Source organism: Talpa occidentalis, unplaced genomic scaffold (genome assembly GCF_014898055.3).
Source record: "Talpa occidentalis isolate TD23 unplaced genomic scaffold, MPIMG_talOcc4v2.1 talOcc4.7, whole genome shotgun sequence".
Lineage (NCBI taxonomy): Eukaryota > Metazoa > Chordata > Mammalia > Eulipotyphla > Talpidae > Talpa > Talpa occidentalis.
The window spans coordinates 114902974-114916330 of record NW_023605083.1 but is presented as its reverse complement, the minus strand read 5'-3'; the positions used below and the strand labels follow the sequence as shown (position 1 = coordinate 114916330).

Genomic DNA, 13357 nt, shown 5'->3' with positions numbered 1-13357 from the left:
TACCTCAGGTAGGGGGCCCACAAAGGGTGGACCAGAATGGGTGGAAGCCCTGACTCTGCTGGGCTGTCTCAGGAGGGAACACCACCTGCAGCTCTCACCCCTCCCCATCTCCTAAACCTGCAGACTGCGCGCTCACCTCCCCTTTCCAGAGGCCTGGGCCCCGAGGAAGGTCTTCCCTTGCCGGCCAACCAGTGGAGACGGTGCCTTTCTAGGCCTTTCCAAGGAGAAGTATAGAAAGCCACCTTTGTTTTGTGAACTTTTGTTCAGGCTTCAAGACCCAGCCTAAGTCACAAACACTCTCCCACAGCACCCGGGTCTCTCCCTCCTCCCTGCTCCCCAGTCCTTGTAAGGACCCCCAAACAGTGTCAACTCTTCTTATCATACTTTTTTCGTTTCCTGGTGGAGACCGTGCCCTCACTGTGGACAAGGACTGCCATCTACCCCTATACCTTAGCACATGGTAGGTGCTTTACCAAAACAAGGAGGGAAAGAGGGAGATGCTCTGCGAAGTGAGAAGCCGGGTCTCTGTGGGTCTCTGCGTGTCCCCACCACATGTGCGGCTGAAGTTTCCAGAGAGGAGAGGGCTGACCAGTTTGGGAACCGGCATCAGCTATGTTGTCCTGTCAAGGTCCTGGTGCTAAGGGCGAAGGTGAGGTCAAGGGTCACCCAGAGTTCAGAGTCCAGGGTGACTTCTTGTAGCTGCTTCCCAGTAGGTCTTGAACCCTCCCCCCGGCCCCCCACGCCATGGTCCCCCTGCCTCCCGACAGTGGTGGGGGCCAGGGCCCTCTGCTCTTCTGAGACCGTGTCAGGGCCCAGTCCTCCTTCTGACGGAGAGGAGCCCAATGTTCTGGGGAGGTGAAAGGCAGGGGACACCTCCAAGCTCAGGCACCACTCAGGGGAACCAGCCCAGGCTCTCTTCCCCAGAGGCCAGTGATGGGGGAGGGGCTGAGCCCTTATAGGGTGGGGGTGGGGATCCGTGAGGGTGGGGTCCACACCACCCACCAGAGGGAATGTGAGGGAGACAGTCAGCGGGAGCCAGGTCCCAGGGACTCTGGGAGGGAGGAGCCCGAAGCAGGAGACTTCAAAGCACTCCCAGAATGGCTTATAAACAAGCCCGTCTGGCAGGGCGGCCAGCGGGGGCCTTCGTGGAGGGGCTGGAAGCTCGCTCAGGGCTGTGTAAAGAGCACAGGACAGGGGTCTGGGAGGGGAGACCGTTGCGCTGAGGGCCAGGGCACCCCAGCCTAACCTCTCCGTGACTCCGTTTCCCTCTGGCACCAGGGAGCTCACAGCCCCGTCCTGCGAGCTGGCCCCGGCCGGCCAGAGGGTCAGTGGTGAGGATGTGGGTGAAAACACTGTGTGGCTCCGAGCCCTTGTCAGATGTTATTTATTATTCTGAGCTGTGTTTTGGTGGGAGACTTGGAAAGACGAGAGGGAGAGCCGGGTGTTCTAGGGCCCCTTCTTCCCCGCGCTGTTTGGAGAGTTCTTGGAACAGAGTGGCCAGGCCTGGGGCCCGGGAGGGAGAGGCTGAGCTGGGCAGCGGGCTTTCTCCATCAGCTCCGCGGGGCCTGCCACCGCCCTCCCCTTCTCGGCCGGCCCCTCCCCCACCCTGGGCGGGGCCCCTCCCTCTAATAGTCTCAAGTGGCTCCCCAGAATCTGCCTCCTCTCCCTAGATACTTGTCCCATGTAATGGGACTGTGACAGTTTCTCTAAGTCCTGCTTAGAAACGTGTCACCCTCCATTTCCCTTTGTGATATCAAAGGAGGCTGCACAAGCAGGCTGGGCCAGCACCGGGCTGAGGCCTGGCTCGGAGCAGCTGCAACGCGGGTTTATGAAATTACAGGGAATTCAAAGCAGCCGGTGTTGCACACTGTCTGGCTTCATTACTGGGACCAGCCTCGGAGGGAGGTTTATTCCAATAATTTAGGGGATTAGCATCTGACACCCTTCATTAGCTCTTTGACATAAGCAGAAGAGACAGGTCCCCGCAAAAAGACCCGCTGGCGGGTAGGAATCGGCTCAGGCGGGGAGCAGGCAACACACCACCCCAAGGAAGAGAGGCGTCTGCAGCGTGGGCAAGCCGGTGCCACCTCGCTCCAGTCCAATTAGAGGGTGAGCTCGATCCCTGAAGGTCCCAGTGGACCCAGGAAAGAGGGGCCTGGGCTCAGGACTCAGTTTCCCCACCTGTCAAACGAGAGCACTGCTGGGAACCCCCGAGGTCCCTTCTGACTGGTATGTGCTGTGCCCGTCACGTCTTCTCTCCCTGGTCCCCAACAGCTCAGTGACTGCTCCCCAAATCCTCTGTGGTGTGGCCTTGGAAAGGTACACATGTCTCTTCTGGGGATCTGTGCCCCCCTCCACCTCTCATCTCCTGGGGATGGAACGACCCACCCACAAACCCTCACATCTCCACTTTTCAGTGGCATTTGTGATCTGAGCCATTTCCTGCCATACGGGAGAGCAGCTCCCCCCCATCCCCGCCCAACTTCTGGCAGCTTCTACTCCTGGCGCCTCCATATATCTGTCTCTGGTGTTTCAAAAACTTCTTGTCTGACTTGTAAAAACCAAAAGGGGAGGGCTGACAGCTGGGTGGGGGAAGGGTTGTTTCCAAAGGTCCCTGCCACACTCCATAAGCTGGCGTCCCTCCTTCCTCTTCTTAATAGCTGGGTCCCAGAGCTGAGCAACATGGGCAGGTGGCTTGGCCTCTCTGTTCGTTCTTTTCTCAGCGCTAGGGGAGAGGTACAGGTTGCTGTGAAGATGCATGTGGCATCACAGGCGCTGACACAGATGATGAGCCCAGTAAGCCACATGTCGCTGCTGTCACTGTTCATGGCCTTGGACCAGTTGCCTTTTCTCTCCGAGCCTGAACCTTCCTGTGGTAGAGTGGACGGAAAGGAGACCATGGCGGTGCAGGGCTCTCTGAGGAGCAGCCACCATGGCCATTAGCTGTCCAGCGCCGTCCTGGACACTGTTACCATGTAGGTTTTCTTGGAGCCGACTGTGTCCATTGAGGAGCGAGGAATGTGATTCGTCCCGGCAGCGGGGGAGCTGGAGCATATCTGGTATGTGTCTCTGGAATGATTTGGGGAAAATTCACCACAGTTGGAACTTGAGATGCACACGGCCAGGGACAGAGCGACAGGGAGCTGTCCATGTGGCACCCCCCCCAAAGATGCTGGAGCCTGGTGCTGGTGGGGGGAGTTGCTTGCACAGCTCAGCGCTGCTCAGGCCCGCCCTGGAATGGCCGTGAACTTGTTGTTTTTCCACATCATTTGCTCTCAAATGTACTATCGGGCCGACGATGCTAACCCTGCGGCTGCAGGTCCCTCCCTGTAACAAGCGATTGTGTGTTCTTCGGAGGTGGCCAAAGGGGAGGAGGGGGCCCGTGCCGGGGAGGAGGGGAAAGGGGAACAAATCCCTCCTTTACAGTGAGCTTGCGTGTCCTGGAGCCAGCTCCCCCCAAAGCACATGCCATTTCTGGCCCTGGAAGGGGTTAAAGGCCTCCTGGAGTCAAAAACAAGCAGGTGTCCCACCGTGCCAGATACGCCGCCTAAACTGCTTCCAGCTTTTTTTTTCCCCCTTCTGCAACAAGTCTGTGATCGGCCACGGGACAGAGGAGCCAGCAGCCTGCCTGTGACAGGCATCAGGTTAGCCCGCTCCCACTCGGGTGGCGTGCCCAGGATATAAATCCAGGCCGGGCCCCTGCTGCGGCCCCTCTCCCCGCGCACAGGAGAGGGAGTTCCTCGCAGAGACCTTTCTTTTATCTGAAGCCGCACGGCCCAGCGGGCTCCACTGACTTGGTGGAGGCTGCCGAGGCAGCTTTAGCAGTCTTAGCAGCAGCGAGGAAGCCTGCCGGGGTAGGGGGAGAGGGCAGGTGTCCGCAGCCCCCAAGAAGGAGAAGGCCCAGCTGGGGCCCCAGCCCCTCGTTGCAGGGGAGGCCACTGCCTTCGCAGACCGCACCATGTGGGGCCTGGGATGTCACCGGTTCTGGTCCCGCTGGGGACGGGTGGTTGCACTGCTGCTGCTGCTCCGGGTGCCCCTGAGAGGCCTGGCACTGCCACCCATCCGCTATTCCCATGCTGGCATCTGCCCCAATGACATGAACCCCAACCTCTGGGTGGATGCCCAGAGCACCTGCAAGCGGGAGTGTGAGACGGACCAGGTGAGTGGGAATCTGGAAGCCCCAGGCGCACCCGTGAGTGTTAGTGAGGGAGACGGGAGCGGTGGTGTGGGGGCAACTCGGGAGTGCTCCCTGCGGGGTCCAGGAACATGGAGGAACTTGGGCCATGTGGAGATAAAAAGGGTGTGAGGCCTGGAAGAAGAGGCAGGTGTGATGTTCAAGTTCATGGGGGACCAGGTATCCACGATTCCTGTCCTTGTGCTTACTGAGGGATGCTCTGTGCCTGTACCCGGCCAGGCACAGCTGTAGCCTGGCATGACCTCTCACAACTTGTTTACAGGTAAGGGCGACACTCAGGGATGTGCAGTGAACAGCTCCATGGCCAAGGATGGGAGGGTGGAAACGCACATAGATCTGACATCAAAGCTGAGACTCATCTGGCCTCCAGGCCACCTCCCCAAGGGTGTGGACCCCGACCCTGGGAGCAAACCAGGCTGACAGGGACAGTGGGTAGGAACAGCTCTGCACCAACTCTGTAGGTGTCCCTGAGAGGAAAGTGGACTAAGTTTCAACCTGCCAATTCCTGGATCCTCCCTTCTGCCCACATGAGAACAGCCTGCAGCAAGCATCACAGGCCTGGCTCTTGTATCCTTCTCTCCCAGGTTCTGAGTCCCAGGGCCATCCTCGCCACTCCCCCAGGGGTGAAGGCTTCTCTGGTGCCTGGCATCTACCCGGGCAGAGGCACTTCCTGCCAGATCCTGGGGCTCGGGGCTCAGCTGGGCTGGGAGTCTCCAGGGAACATGACTGACCCTAGGGCTCCCTCTGCCAAATAAATGCATGTCACCGACAGGAGGGCCCTAGAGAGGGTGGTCTCTGCTCAGTGCCACACTCAGGCCAGACGCTGCCAGTGAGCGATGGTGATGCTGCGGGAAAGGGAGATCTGGAGTGGGGTGGGGAGGGGTGGCAGAGCATCCCATCCAGGTACGGCCATGCAGCTAGGTGGGTACACTTGCAGACAAGCCTGTTTCTCGGGCGCAGGTGGCCTGATAGATCCCATGGGGGCTGGGACAGTGACACTCTGGCTGATTTTGTGTCAGAAGCATCTGCGTGGACTGAGGATTCAGAAAGCCTAGGGATACATTCTGCGTTTTTAACCAGAACTTCCCTTTAGGTTTCCTGTACCCAGAAATATCTTCTCCCTGGTCTCTGGGGACTCAGCCCTTCATGGTCCTCCAAGTGCTGAAGAAGCTCACTGGGCCAGAGTCTCTTAAGGAATTAAATGACTCTCAGGTAGGGGGCAGGTCCTCCTGCCCTCAGCCCCCCTGGGGCACTCTTGCTCAGACCCCCACACTAAGGTCTGCCCATCTCTGTTCCAGAGCCTCCTCTGGTGTGGCCTAGAAGCCTATGCCAAGCAAGGGCTGCAAAACAAAGTCCCCATTCTGAGCTGAGAGGGGAAAACAGTAAACAAGTCAGGCAGGCAGGCCCCACACCACCCGGGTGGGGATATTCCCCCTCTTAGCTGATGTGGAATGTCAGAGAGGCTGAAATAAAAGTCAGAACCACAAGAGGCCAGCCCTAGTGGGGAGCAGTTCACACAGCTACTACCAGAGTGGGGGATTAGGAGGGCTGCCCGCCTGCCCAATGTGTTATTGTTGAAAACACCACGTGAAACCCTTGTTTATGTCGGCCCAGAGCGTGTTGCTAATTTCGAGGAATTAAACTAATGCCTTCCATGGCTCCACAGAGAATCAGAGGGAATTACGGCCTGGAAAGCCAATGCTGCTGGCCTAGCTGACGCTTGCCGCACCAGGGGACTTTTTCCTTCTTGCTTTCCCCATGAAGGTCCTGCGAGCGGACACTGAGCACCTGTCCTGTCCTGCCTGCACACCCCTCGGCTTTGGATGAATGTGGGTTCTCCTCAGCACGCTGCTCCCTCCCTTGAATGCCTGTCCTGCTGGTGCCAGAATAGCCCTTCTTAGCATTTGGGGTGACCTCTTTCATTTGGCCAGGGCACCCTCCCACCAATTGGAAAAAGGCAAAAGGGCAAGCTTGCTTCTCCCAACCTAGAACTCATTCATGGTAACCGCGTGACAAGGGAGGGACAGCTCATCTCAGAATCCCACCGGCCTGGAGCCTGCAGCCCTTCCCTGCCCCTCCCACCTCTGTGCGCCAGGCGTCTCTCCGGGTCTTTGCAGTCTCATCTGTAAAATGGTGGTGGGTATGTGGCTGCCTCCAGGCAAGTTTCCTAATCTCTGCGCTGTGGTTATCACCTGTGAAGTGAGGATAGGGGTTGTACCCCAGCTCGCAGGCTGTGATGGACATTAAAAAAGCTGACAGATGTAAATGTCCTCAGGAGAGGGCTTGGCAAATGGTAGGTGTAATGTATACTTAGCTATTATTTTCAAAATGTTTTACTTATGGTAGGTGGTGAGCACATATAGGCTCCCTTCCTGAGGAGGGATGGCTGGGAAGCCCCTGCTATCTTCCTGCTGCCTGCTCAGGCCTCTTGGTTTGGCTCTCCCCAGGAGTGTGAGACCTATGAGAAGTGCTGCCCCAATGTGTGCGGGACCAGGAGCTGTGTGGCAGCCCGATACATGGACGTGAGAGGGAAGAAAGGCCCGGTGGGCATGCCCAAGGAGGCCACGTGCGACCACTTCATGTGTCTGCAGCAGGGATCCGAGTGTGACATCTGGGATGGCCAGCCCGTGTGTAAGTGCAAAGATCGCTGTGAGAAGGAGCCCAGTTTCACCTGCGCCTCGGACGGCCTCACCTACTATAACCGCTGCTACATGGACGCTGAGGCCTGTTCCAAGGGCATCACACTGGCCGTTGTCACTTGCCGCTACCACTTCACCTGGCCCAACACTAGTCCCCCACCACCTGAGACCACCGTGCGTCCTACCACGGCCTCCCCAGAAACCCCTGTACTGGACCTGGCGGCCCCAGCCCTGCTCAACCACCCTGTGCACCAGTCGGTCACCATGGGCGAGACAGTGAGCTTCCTCTGTGACGTGGTGGGCCGGCCCCGGCCTGAGATCACCTGGGAGAAGCAGCTGGAGGATCGGGAGAACGTGGTCATGCGGCCCAACCACGTGCGCGGCAACGTGGTGGTCACCAACATTGCCCAGCTGGTCATCTATAATGCCCAGCCCCAGGATGCTGGAATCTATACGTGCACGGCCTGGAATGCTGCCGGGGTCCTGCGGGCTGACTTCCCACTGTCAGTGGTCAGGGGTGGCCACGTGGCTGCCACGGCAGAGAGCAGCCCCAATGGTACGGCTTTCCCCCCGGCCGAGTGTCTGAAGCCCCCTGACAGCGAGGACTGTGGCGAGGAGCAGACCCGCTGGCACTTCGATGCCCAGGCCAACAACTGCCTCACCTTTACCTTTGGCCACTGCCACCGCAACCGCAACCACTTTGAGACCTACGAGGCCTGCATGCTGGCCTGCATGAGCGGGCCGCTGGCCGTGTGCAGCCTGCCGGCCCTGCAGGGCCCCTGCAAGGCCTATGCCCCTCGCTGGGCCTACAACAGCCAGACAGGCCAGTGCCAGTCCTTTGTCTACGGGGGCTGCGAGGGCAATGGCAACAACTTTGAGAGCCGCGAGGCCTGTGAGGAGTCCTGCCCTTTCCCCCGCGGGAACCAGCGCTGCCGGGCCTGCAAGCCAAGGCAGAAGCTTGTGACCAGCTTCTGTAGGAGTGACTTTGTCATCTTGGGCCGGGTCTCTGAGGTGACCGAGGAGCCGGACTCAGGACGTGCCCTGGTGACCGTGGACGAGGTCCTAAAGGATGAGAAGATGGGCCTCAAGTTCCTGGGCCGGGAGCCGCTGGAGGTCACTCTTCTCCACGTGGACTGGACATGCCCCTGCCCCAATGTGACGGTGGGTGAGACGCCGCTCATCATCATGGGCGAGGTGGACGGCGGCATGGCCATGCTGCGGCCTGACAGCTTCGTGGGAGCCTCAAGCACCCGGCGGGTTAGGAAGCTGCGGGAAGTCATGCACAAGAAGACCTGTGACGTCCTCAAGGAGTTTCTGGGCGTACACTGAGACCTCTGTCCCGCTCCGCTCCCCACCCCTCTTCCACCTACCCACCCCTAATGTCCTCAGTCCGCAAACTGGGCAAGGTCAGGTTAGACAGTCTTAGGCCAGCAGGGTGACGTCAACCGATGCATCAGAAAACATCAACAGAAGGTCCCAGATCCGCTTCTAGTCTTTGGGTTCAATAAGAAACAATAAGACACCCGCAAGTTATCCCTGTGGTCAGGTCTGTGTGGGCATCATTATCCTTTTTGCTGGCCACACCCCTCCCTTGGCTCTCCAGTCCACCCTACCCCCGCCAGGGTGGTAAACACAGTGACTGCCTGGTAGTCACAGGAATCAGACATGGAGTGAATTGGTTTGCTGACGGGGTGGGTGGAGAGGAAGGGAGGACCCCTAGATCACCAAGAGCTGACATCATCTCATGTTAGGGGTGTAGGAAGTGGGAGCAGGATGCATGGTCCAGCCCAGTACACAACTGGCCCTGAGTGGAGGCTGCTGGGAAGGCACCTTTGGGTGGAGGTCAGCTGGTGCTTTGGTCATGTCGGTCCAGCAGTTTGGCACCAGCACAAAGCGTGTTTCTTCTCCTTGGCTTTATGGATTGGTTTACTGATTCCATTACCATAGCACAGAGAGATGTTAGCCACTGCCCAGCTTACAGTAACGGAAGGCACTATGTCCAGAAGCAGAACACGGCTGGCCCTCCCAGAGCTGTCAGGTCGTCCCATTTTATCTGCCACTGGCTTCCTTGGAGATCAAGCAGATAGAAGCCCCAGGATCTGATTTAGGAAGGGAAATAAAGGGAGCCAAAAAACAGGCAGTGAAGGGGGTTGGTGAAGGACAAGAAAGGCGGGAGAAGGGGAGGCTGCTTGGGAAGGAAAAGAATGTTGCTCGATGCTCCCATCTGGTGGTGGCCTTGGGAGCCGCAGGGACCTGGAGGGAAGGTCCAGGTGAGGCCTGGGAGGGCGGGTTTGGGAACATGGCAGGTTGTTGTTGACTTTTTGTTCCTGGACTTTTTGTGCCGGTCAAGCCACCCTACTGCTAGATAAAGGATTTGGGAACCCACCATCAGCTCTACATTTGTCCCCCTGGGTCCCTCAGTCCTTCATTCTGTCCATGCCCCTCCAAAGGTGAAGGTCATAGGGGTGTCCTTGTTTCTTCTTCCTTAAATGCAGGGAAGAAGATACCAATTAAAAGCTCATAGTATCAACAGGCCTTCTTGTGTGATGTCTTTGGGCTAATGGGGGTGGTGGTGGGCAGTGTAATTTGGTGAACTTGCAGAGAAGTCTGGCCAACCAAGCCTGCTGCTATTCCACCCACTTTGCAGCTCCAAAGCCCTTTAACTGGTCTTCACCACAGCTCTGTGAACTAGGCCCAGGACGAGGCCAGACCAGCAAGGTGACTTACCTAAGAGCACAGAGGCGGGAAGGCAGAACGTAGGTGTTCAGCCCTGTATCTCAGTGCCCCACCCCATCGTGACAGCATGGGGGCCAGGAGCAGAGTCCACCACTGAGGATGTCCAGTTTAGAGGAACAAAGGCAGAGGGGAGAGCAGAGGAGCAAGGCAGGGGTATGCCGACCAACTGTGACTCCCGAGGAGCCACTGGGTGCGGTCTGGCCCCAGAGCCCTGGATATGCTCTGGATGGGACAGCAGCACCCGGGTCTCAAGTGCTCTGGCTGTGCCCCTCCCCTGGAGATGTGTCCAGAAGTCCTGCAGCTGCGGCATACGGCCTGTCCCCAGGCTGGGAGTCAGCTAATCTCAGAGACACCTCTCCCCTGTGTACTCCCCTGTGCACGCCTCTGCCTGGGCCACAGCCCAAGGAGGCCAGGTCCAGCCTGGCCAAGCCCTCCTTAGAGATAATCCTCTGTAATCAGGAGGAACCCGGATCAGGAAGACAAGCAGAGAAGAGAGCCAGAGGAGAGGAAGCTTCTCAAGTCGCCGGGAGACTACCAAGCACAAAACTGAACCATCAGGAAGGTGTGACTCCCCACTCAGTCACGGAAACAGGGTCTGAAGACTATGGTCCCCACCTGCTTTGAGAGGCCTGGGGTCATTCTACTGTATCTTTTCCTTGGCTGAGTCTTGTAGCCTGAGAGGACCAAGCAGGGGGCACCTGCCATCCTCCTACCCCACAAGGTCACTGTTCTGCTTCCCTGGGGGAGCTCACGTGCCCAGGTTCAGGGCAGCCCCATCGCAGGACTCACTGCTCACCACTGCCCCCGACCAGGGTCCTTGTCACACTCCAGCCCAGCATTGCAGAGAAAGCCCAGCCCAGGAAGCAGACCCGCCTAGGTCTGCACATCGTGGGCTCTGCCACTTTTCTCTTTGAGCCTTGGTTTCCTCCTCTGTAAAACAGGTAATGAGAGCACTTTACGGAGATCTGAGGGACTCAACCCTACTAACCTTGGAAGTCTAGGAAGCAGCCCGGCCCCTCCCTGCCCACAGCAGCTCCCTGGCTAAGTCCCAAGGACCTAAATTCCTCCTCATCCTACCAGGGCTGTTTTCACAAGGTCAATGACCATGTGACTTTAAATGTGCAGTCAGAATATGTCCAAACTGACCACCCCACATGGGTTGCTTTGAGGTTCAGAAAATAGGGGCATTTAGGGAATGGATGATCTGGAATTGATTATAATTTCAGACCTCCTACATGCTATTTAAGGCTGGGTCTTTGACCTCTGTTACCCGGGGCGTATGTAATGCCTGACACCAAGTAGGTGCTCAGTAAAGACTGGACTGGGTTCCCAGGGTCTGGGTACCAGGAGGCCTGGGAGTCACCCCACCCCGTCTGGGAGATTTGGTACGGCCTGGGGCACAGCACACAGTAAGACTGAACACTCCTTCCAATCCCTGCCGGATCACTGCTGTCTCTCTACACTGTGCCCACTCTTCCTCTTCCTGCAGTCCCTAGCACCCCCATCCTTCCTCCCCCTCTAGTTCATTTCTCTGTCTGCCTCTTCTGAGGGCTGGCCTGGTGCTGGCTGTCTCTGCACCAGCCTCGAGGCCTGTGGAGCAGGGCAGCTTGTTTTTTTCCACACTCTGCCTCCCCCAGCACCTCCAGCCACCGAGGACACTCTGCTCCATTGTCTGGCCAGCTGCTCCATAGTCTGATGTCACCCCCTGGACAGTGGGGCCAGAAAGCAGGGACCCAGGGCTGAACTTGGCAAGAGAAGGAGGAGCACACACAGCCACACGCCATTTTCTCAGGCTGGGGAGAAAGCCCCGTGTCCAGCTATGCTGTGACCGCACTGGCAGAGGGAGCGCTTACTATGTGATAGGTACTGACCTCACCTCCTGTTGTGTCCATCACACTGTATGAGACAAGTGTACTATTTTGTAGGTGACAAAACAGGCTAGAGGAGATAAGAAACTTGCCCAAGATCACCCAGTTGGCAAGTAGCAGAGCCAAAATTTGAACCCAGGCTGTCTGATTTTCAGAGCTTTTAATGCTCCTATTTCTCCCAGAGTCATACATACACACACACACACACACACACACACACACAACCTCTGGCCTGGACAGTGTGGAATCCCATCAGGATCCCAAATACCTCCAAAGAGCCTGCCTCCCTTCACACACACCTCCCAGGGCTGTCTTACGGACCTCTCCACGTGACATGGTTCTGACACACACGTAAGCAGTCATGCCCTAGATTCCTGAACAAGACGTTAGCGCTATACCTACTCATCCTTCAAGACTCAGCTCCTTGGGGAAGCTGCCACTGTCCCCCAATCTGCAAAAATACTGCAAGCCCCTGGCTCCCTCCACACATGCACCTACCCCAGGCCAGAACTACGCTGAGGGACTCTGGGGTCTGTGGGATCTGCTCTGAGAGCTCGTGTGGGGTTTGTTGGGTGAGCAAGGGCTTTGCACTCAACTCTGACGAGACCATGAAAGAGCTGCTCTGGGGTCCGCTCTCCTTGTTCACAGCCCTGCTTCCTGATTCTGTCTCCTCCTCTCACCTCCCAAGGAGTTTGAAGTCTCCCTCCTGCTCTGGGAATGTGTGATTAATATAGGCAGGATGGGTGGCAGGGCTCCTGGGTCCTATTCTTGGCTGTGGCCTCATTCTGGAATGTGCCCTGAGGTCAAATGACACTCCTCTCTCAGACCTGTCAGGAGGAAGAAAGATCGCCCTCCAGCTGGCTCTCCTGAGGGAGTGGGTAGACAGGCAGGTAGACAAGCCCGCCATCCCTCTTCTTCCCGCCTCGCTGACTCCTGAGCCCCTCAGCACTTCTATTTCAGGGTCAGGAGGGCGTCTCTGTGTCCACGTCCCAAAGTATCCTGGGAGATGCAACTCTGGCTTTTGGGTCTCCAGCAACACCCTGACTGCCCTTACCCTCCTCAGATGAGGAGGAAGCGTATTTGTCAGGGGTGTTTGCTGCCCCTTTCGCGTATTGAAGGTACAGATAGAAACCTGGCAGATGACCATGTGCCCATCCCGATCATTTGTTTTCTGCTTTGGGGTGAAGGATACAGCCAGTTTGGCCAGAGGTTGGTGACAACCTCTGTGAGGGCAGCTGGGAAGTGAAGAGGGAGTCCCGGTATTCCAAGGACTCTTGGCAGGAGAGAAGCAAGGAGCCAGAGGGAGGGGATCGGCATGTGAGTATAAAGGATCTGACTCAGGTGCCTTACGAATATCGTCCAGGGTGAGCCTCAAACCCTCTCTAAGCTAGATATTTTACTCTTCACCACCTGACAGACGCCACCCCAGGCCACAACATTCAGGAGGGACAATCGATGTGCGCTCTATTCACCTATATGTCCAGCACCAGACCTGGCCTAGAGCGTGTTCAGTCAAGGTCTGTGGCATGAATGAAGTGAAACCTATAGACCCTTTTCAGAATATAAGCGCGTATGTATTTTAACCATGTAGTTAGAGGCTGAGGACCCCAAACGGCAGTTCTGAATACACATAACCGCACATCTGACTGGTCCCTGATCTCTGGGAGTACCAGGGCTTTACAGGGAGGTTAATAAAGCCGTACTCTGCAATATAGTATTGAATTCATGTAAATTGAATTCAGGCAGAATAAAAATTTAAAAATCCGTTGCTCTGTCTCGCTGGCTACATTTCAGTTCCATGTTTCATGTGGCTAGTGGCTACTATATTGGACAATCCAGAATATTTCCATCATCACAGAAAATTCTATAGGGCAGCCCTGTTATAAAGGATTAACCTGTAATTCTTGTTTTCTCTGTCA

At 57.0% G+C, this 13357-nt stretch overlaps 1 protein-coding gene across 2 annotated transcripts; it reads left to right on the top strand.

The window, feature by feature from the left end:
• The first annotated feature begins 2713 nt into the window (after positions 1-2713).
• On the top strand, positions 2714-9363 carry WFIKKN2 (WAP, follistatin/kazal, immunoglobulin, kunitz and netrin domain containing 2). Of its 2 annotated transcripts, none has more exons than XM_054688894.1 (2): positions 2714-3059; positions 6643-9363. In XM_054688894.1, exon 2 carries the CDS (start codon positions 6712-6714, stop codon positions 8161-8163), a length of 1452 nt encoding a protein of 483 aa, XP_054544869.1. In that variant the 5' UTR covers positions 2714-3059; positions 6643-6711; the 3' UTR covers positions 8164-9363. The 2 variants fall into 2 exon arrangements, with proteins under 2 accessions (XP_054544869.1, XP_037349768.1); XM_037493871.1 differs by lacking the exon at positions 2714-3059 and adding an exon at positions 3418-4159.
• The last annotated feature ends 3994 nt before the right edge of the window (positions 9364-13357 follow it).

Coding starts and splice junctions, on each gene's coding strand:
- WFIKKN2 (XM_037493871.1), top strand. CDS start 3,959: ATGTGGGGCCTGGGATGTCACCGGTTCTGGTCCCGCTGGGGACGGGTG. Junction 4,160..6,642: donor GGGAGTGTGAGACGGACCAG/GTGAGTGGGAAT, acceptor GGCTCTCCCCAG/GAGTGTGAGACCTATGAGAA.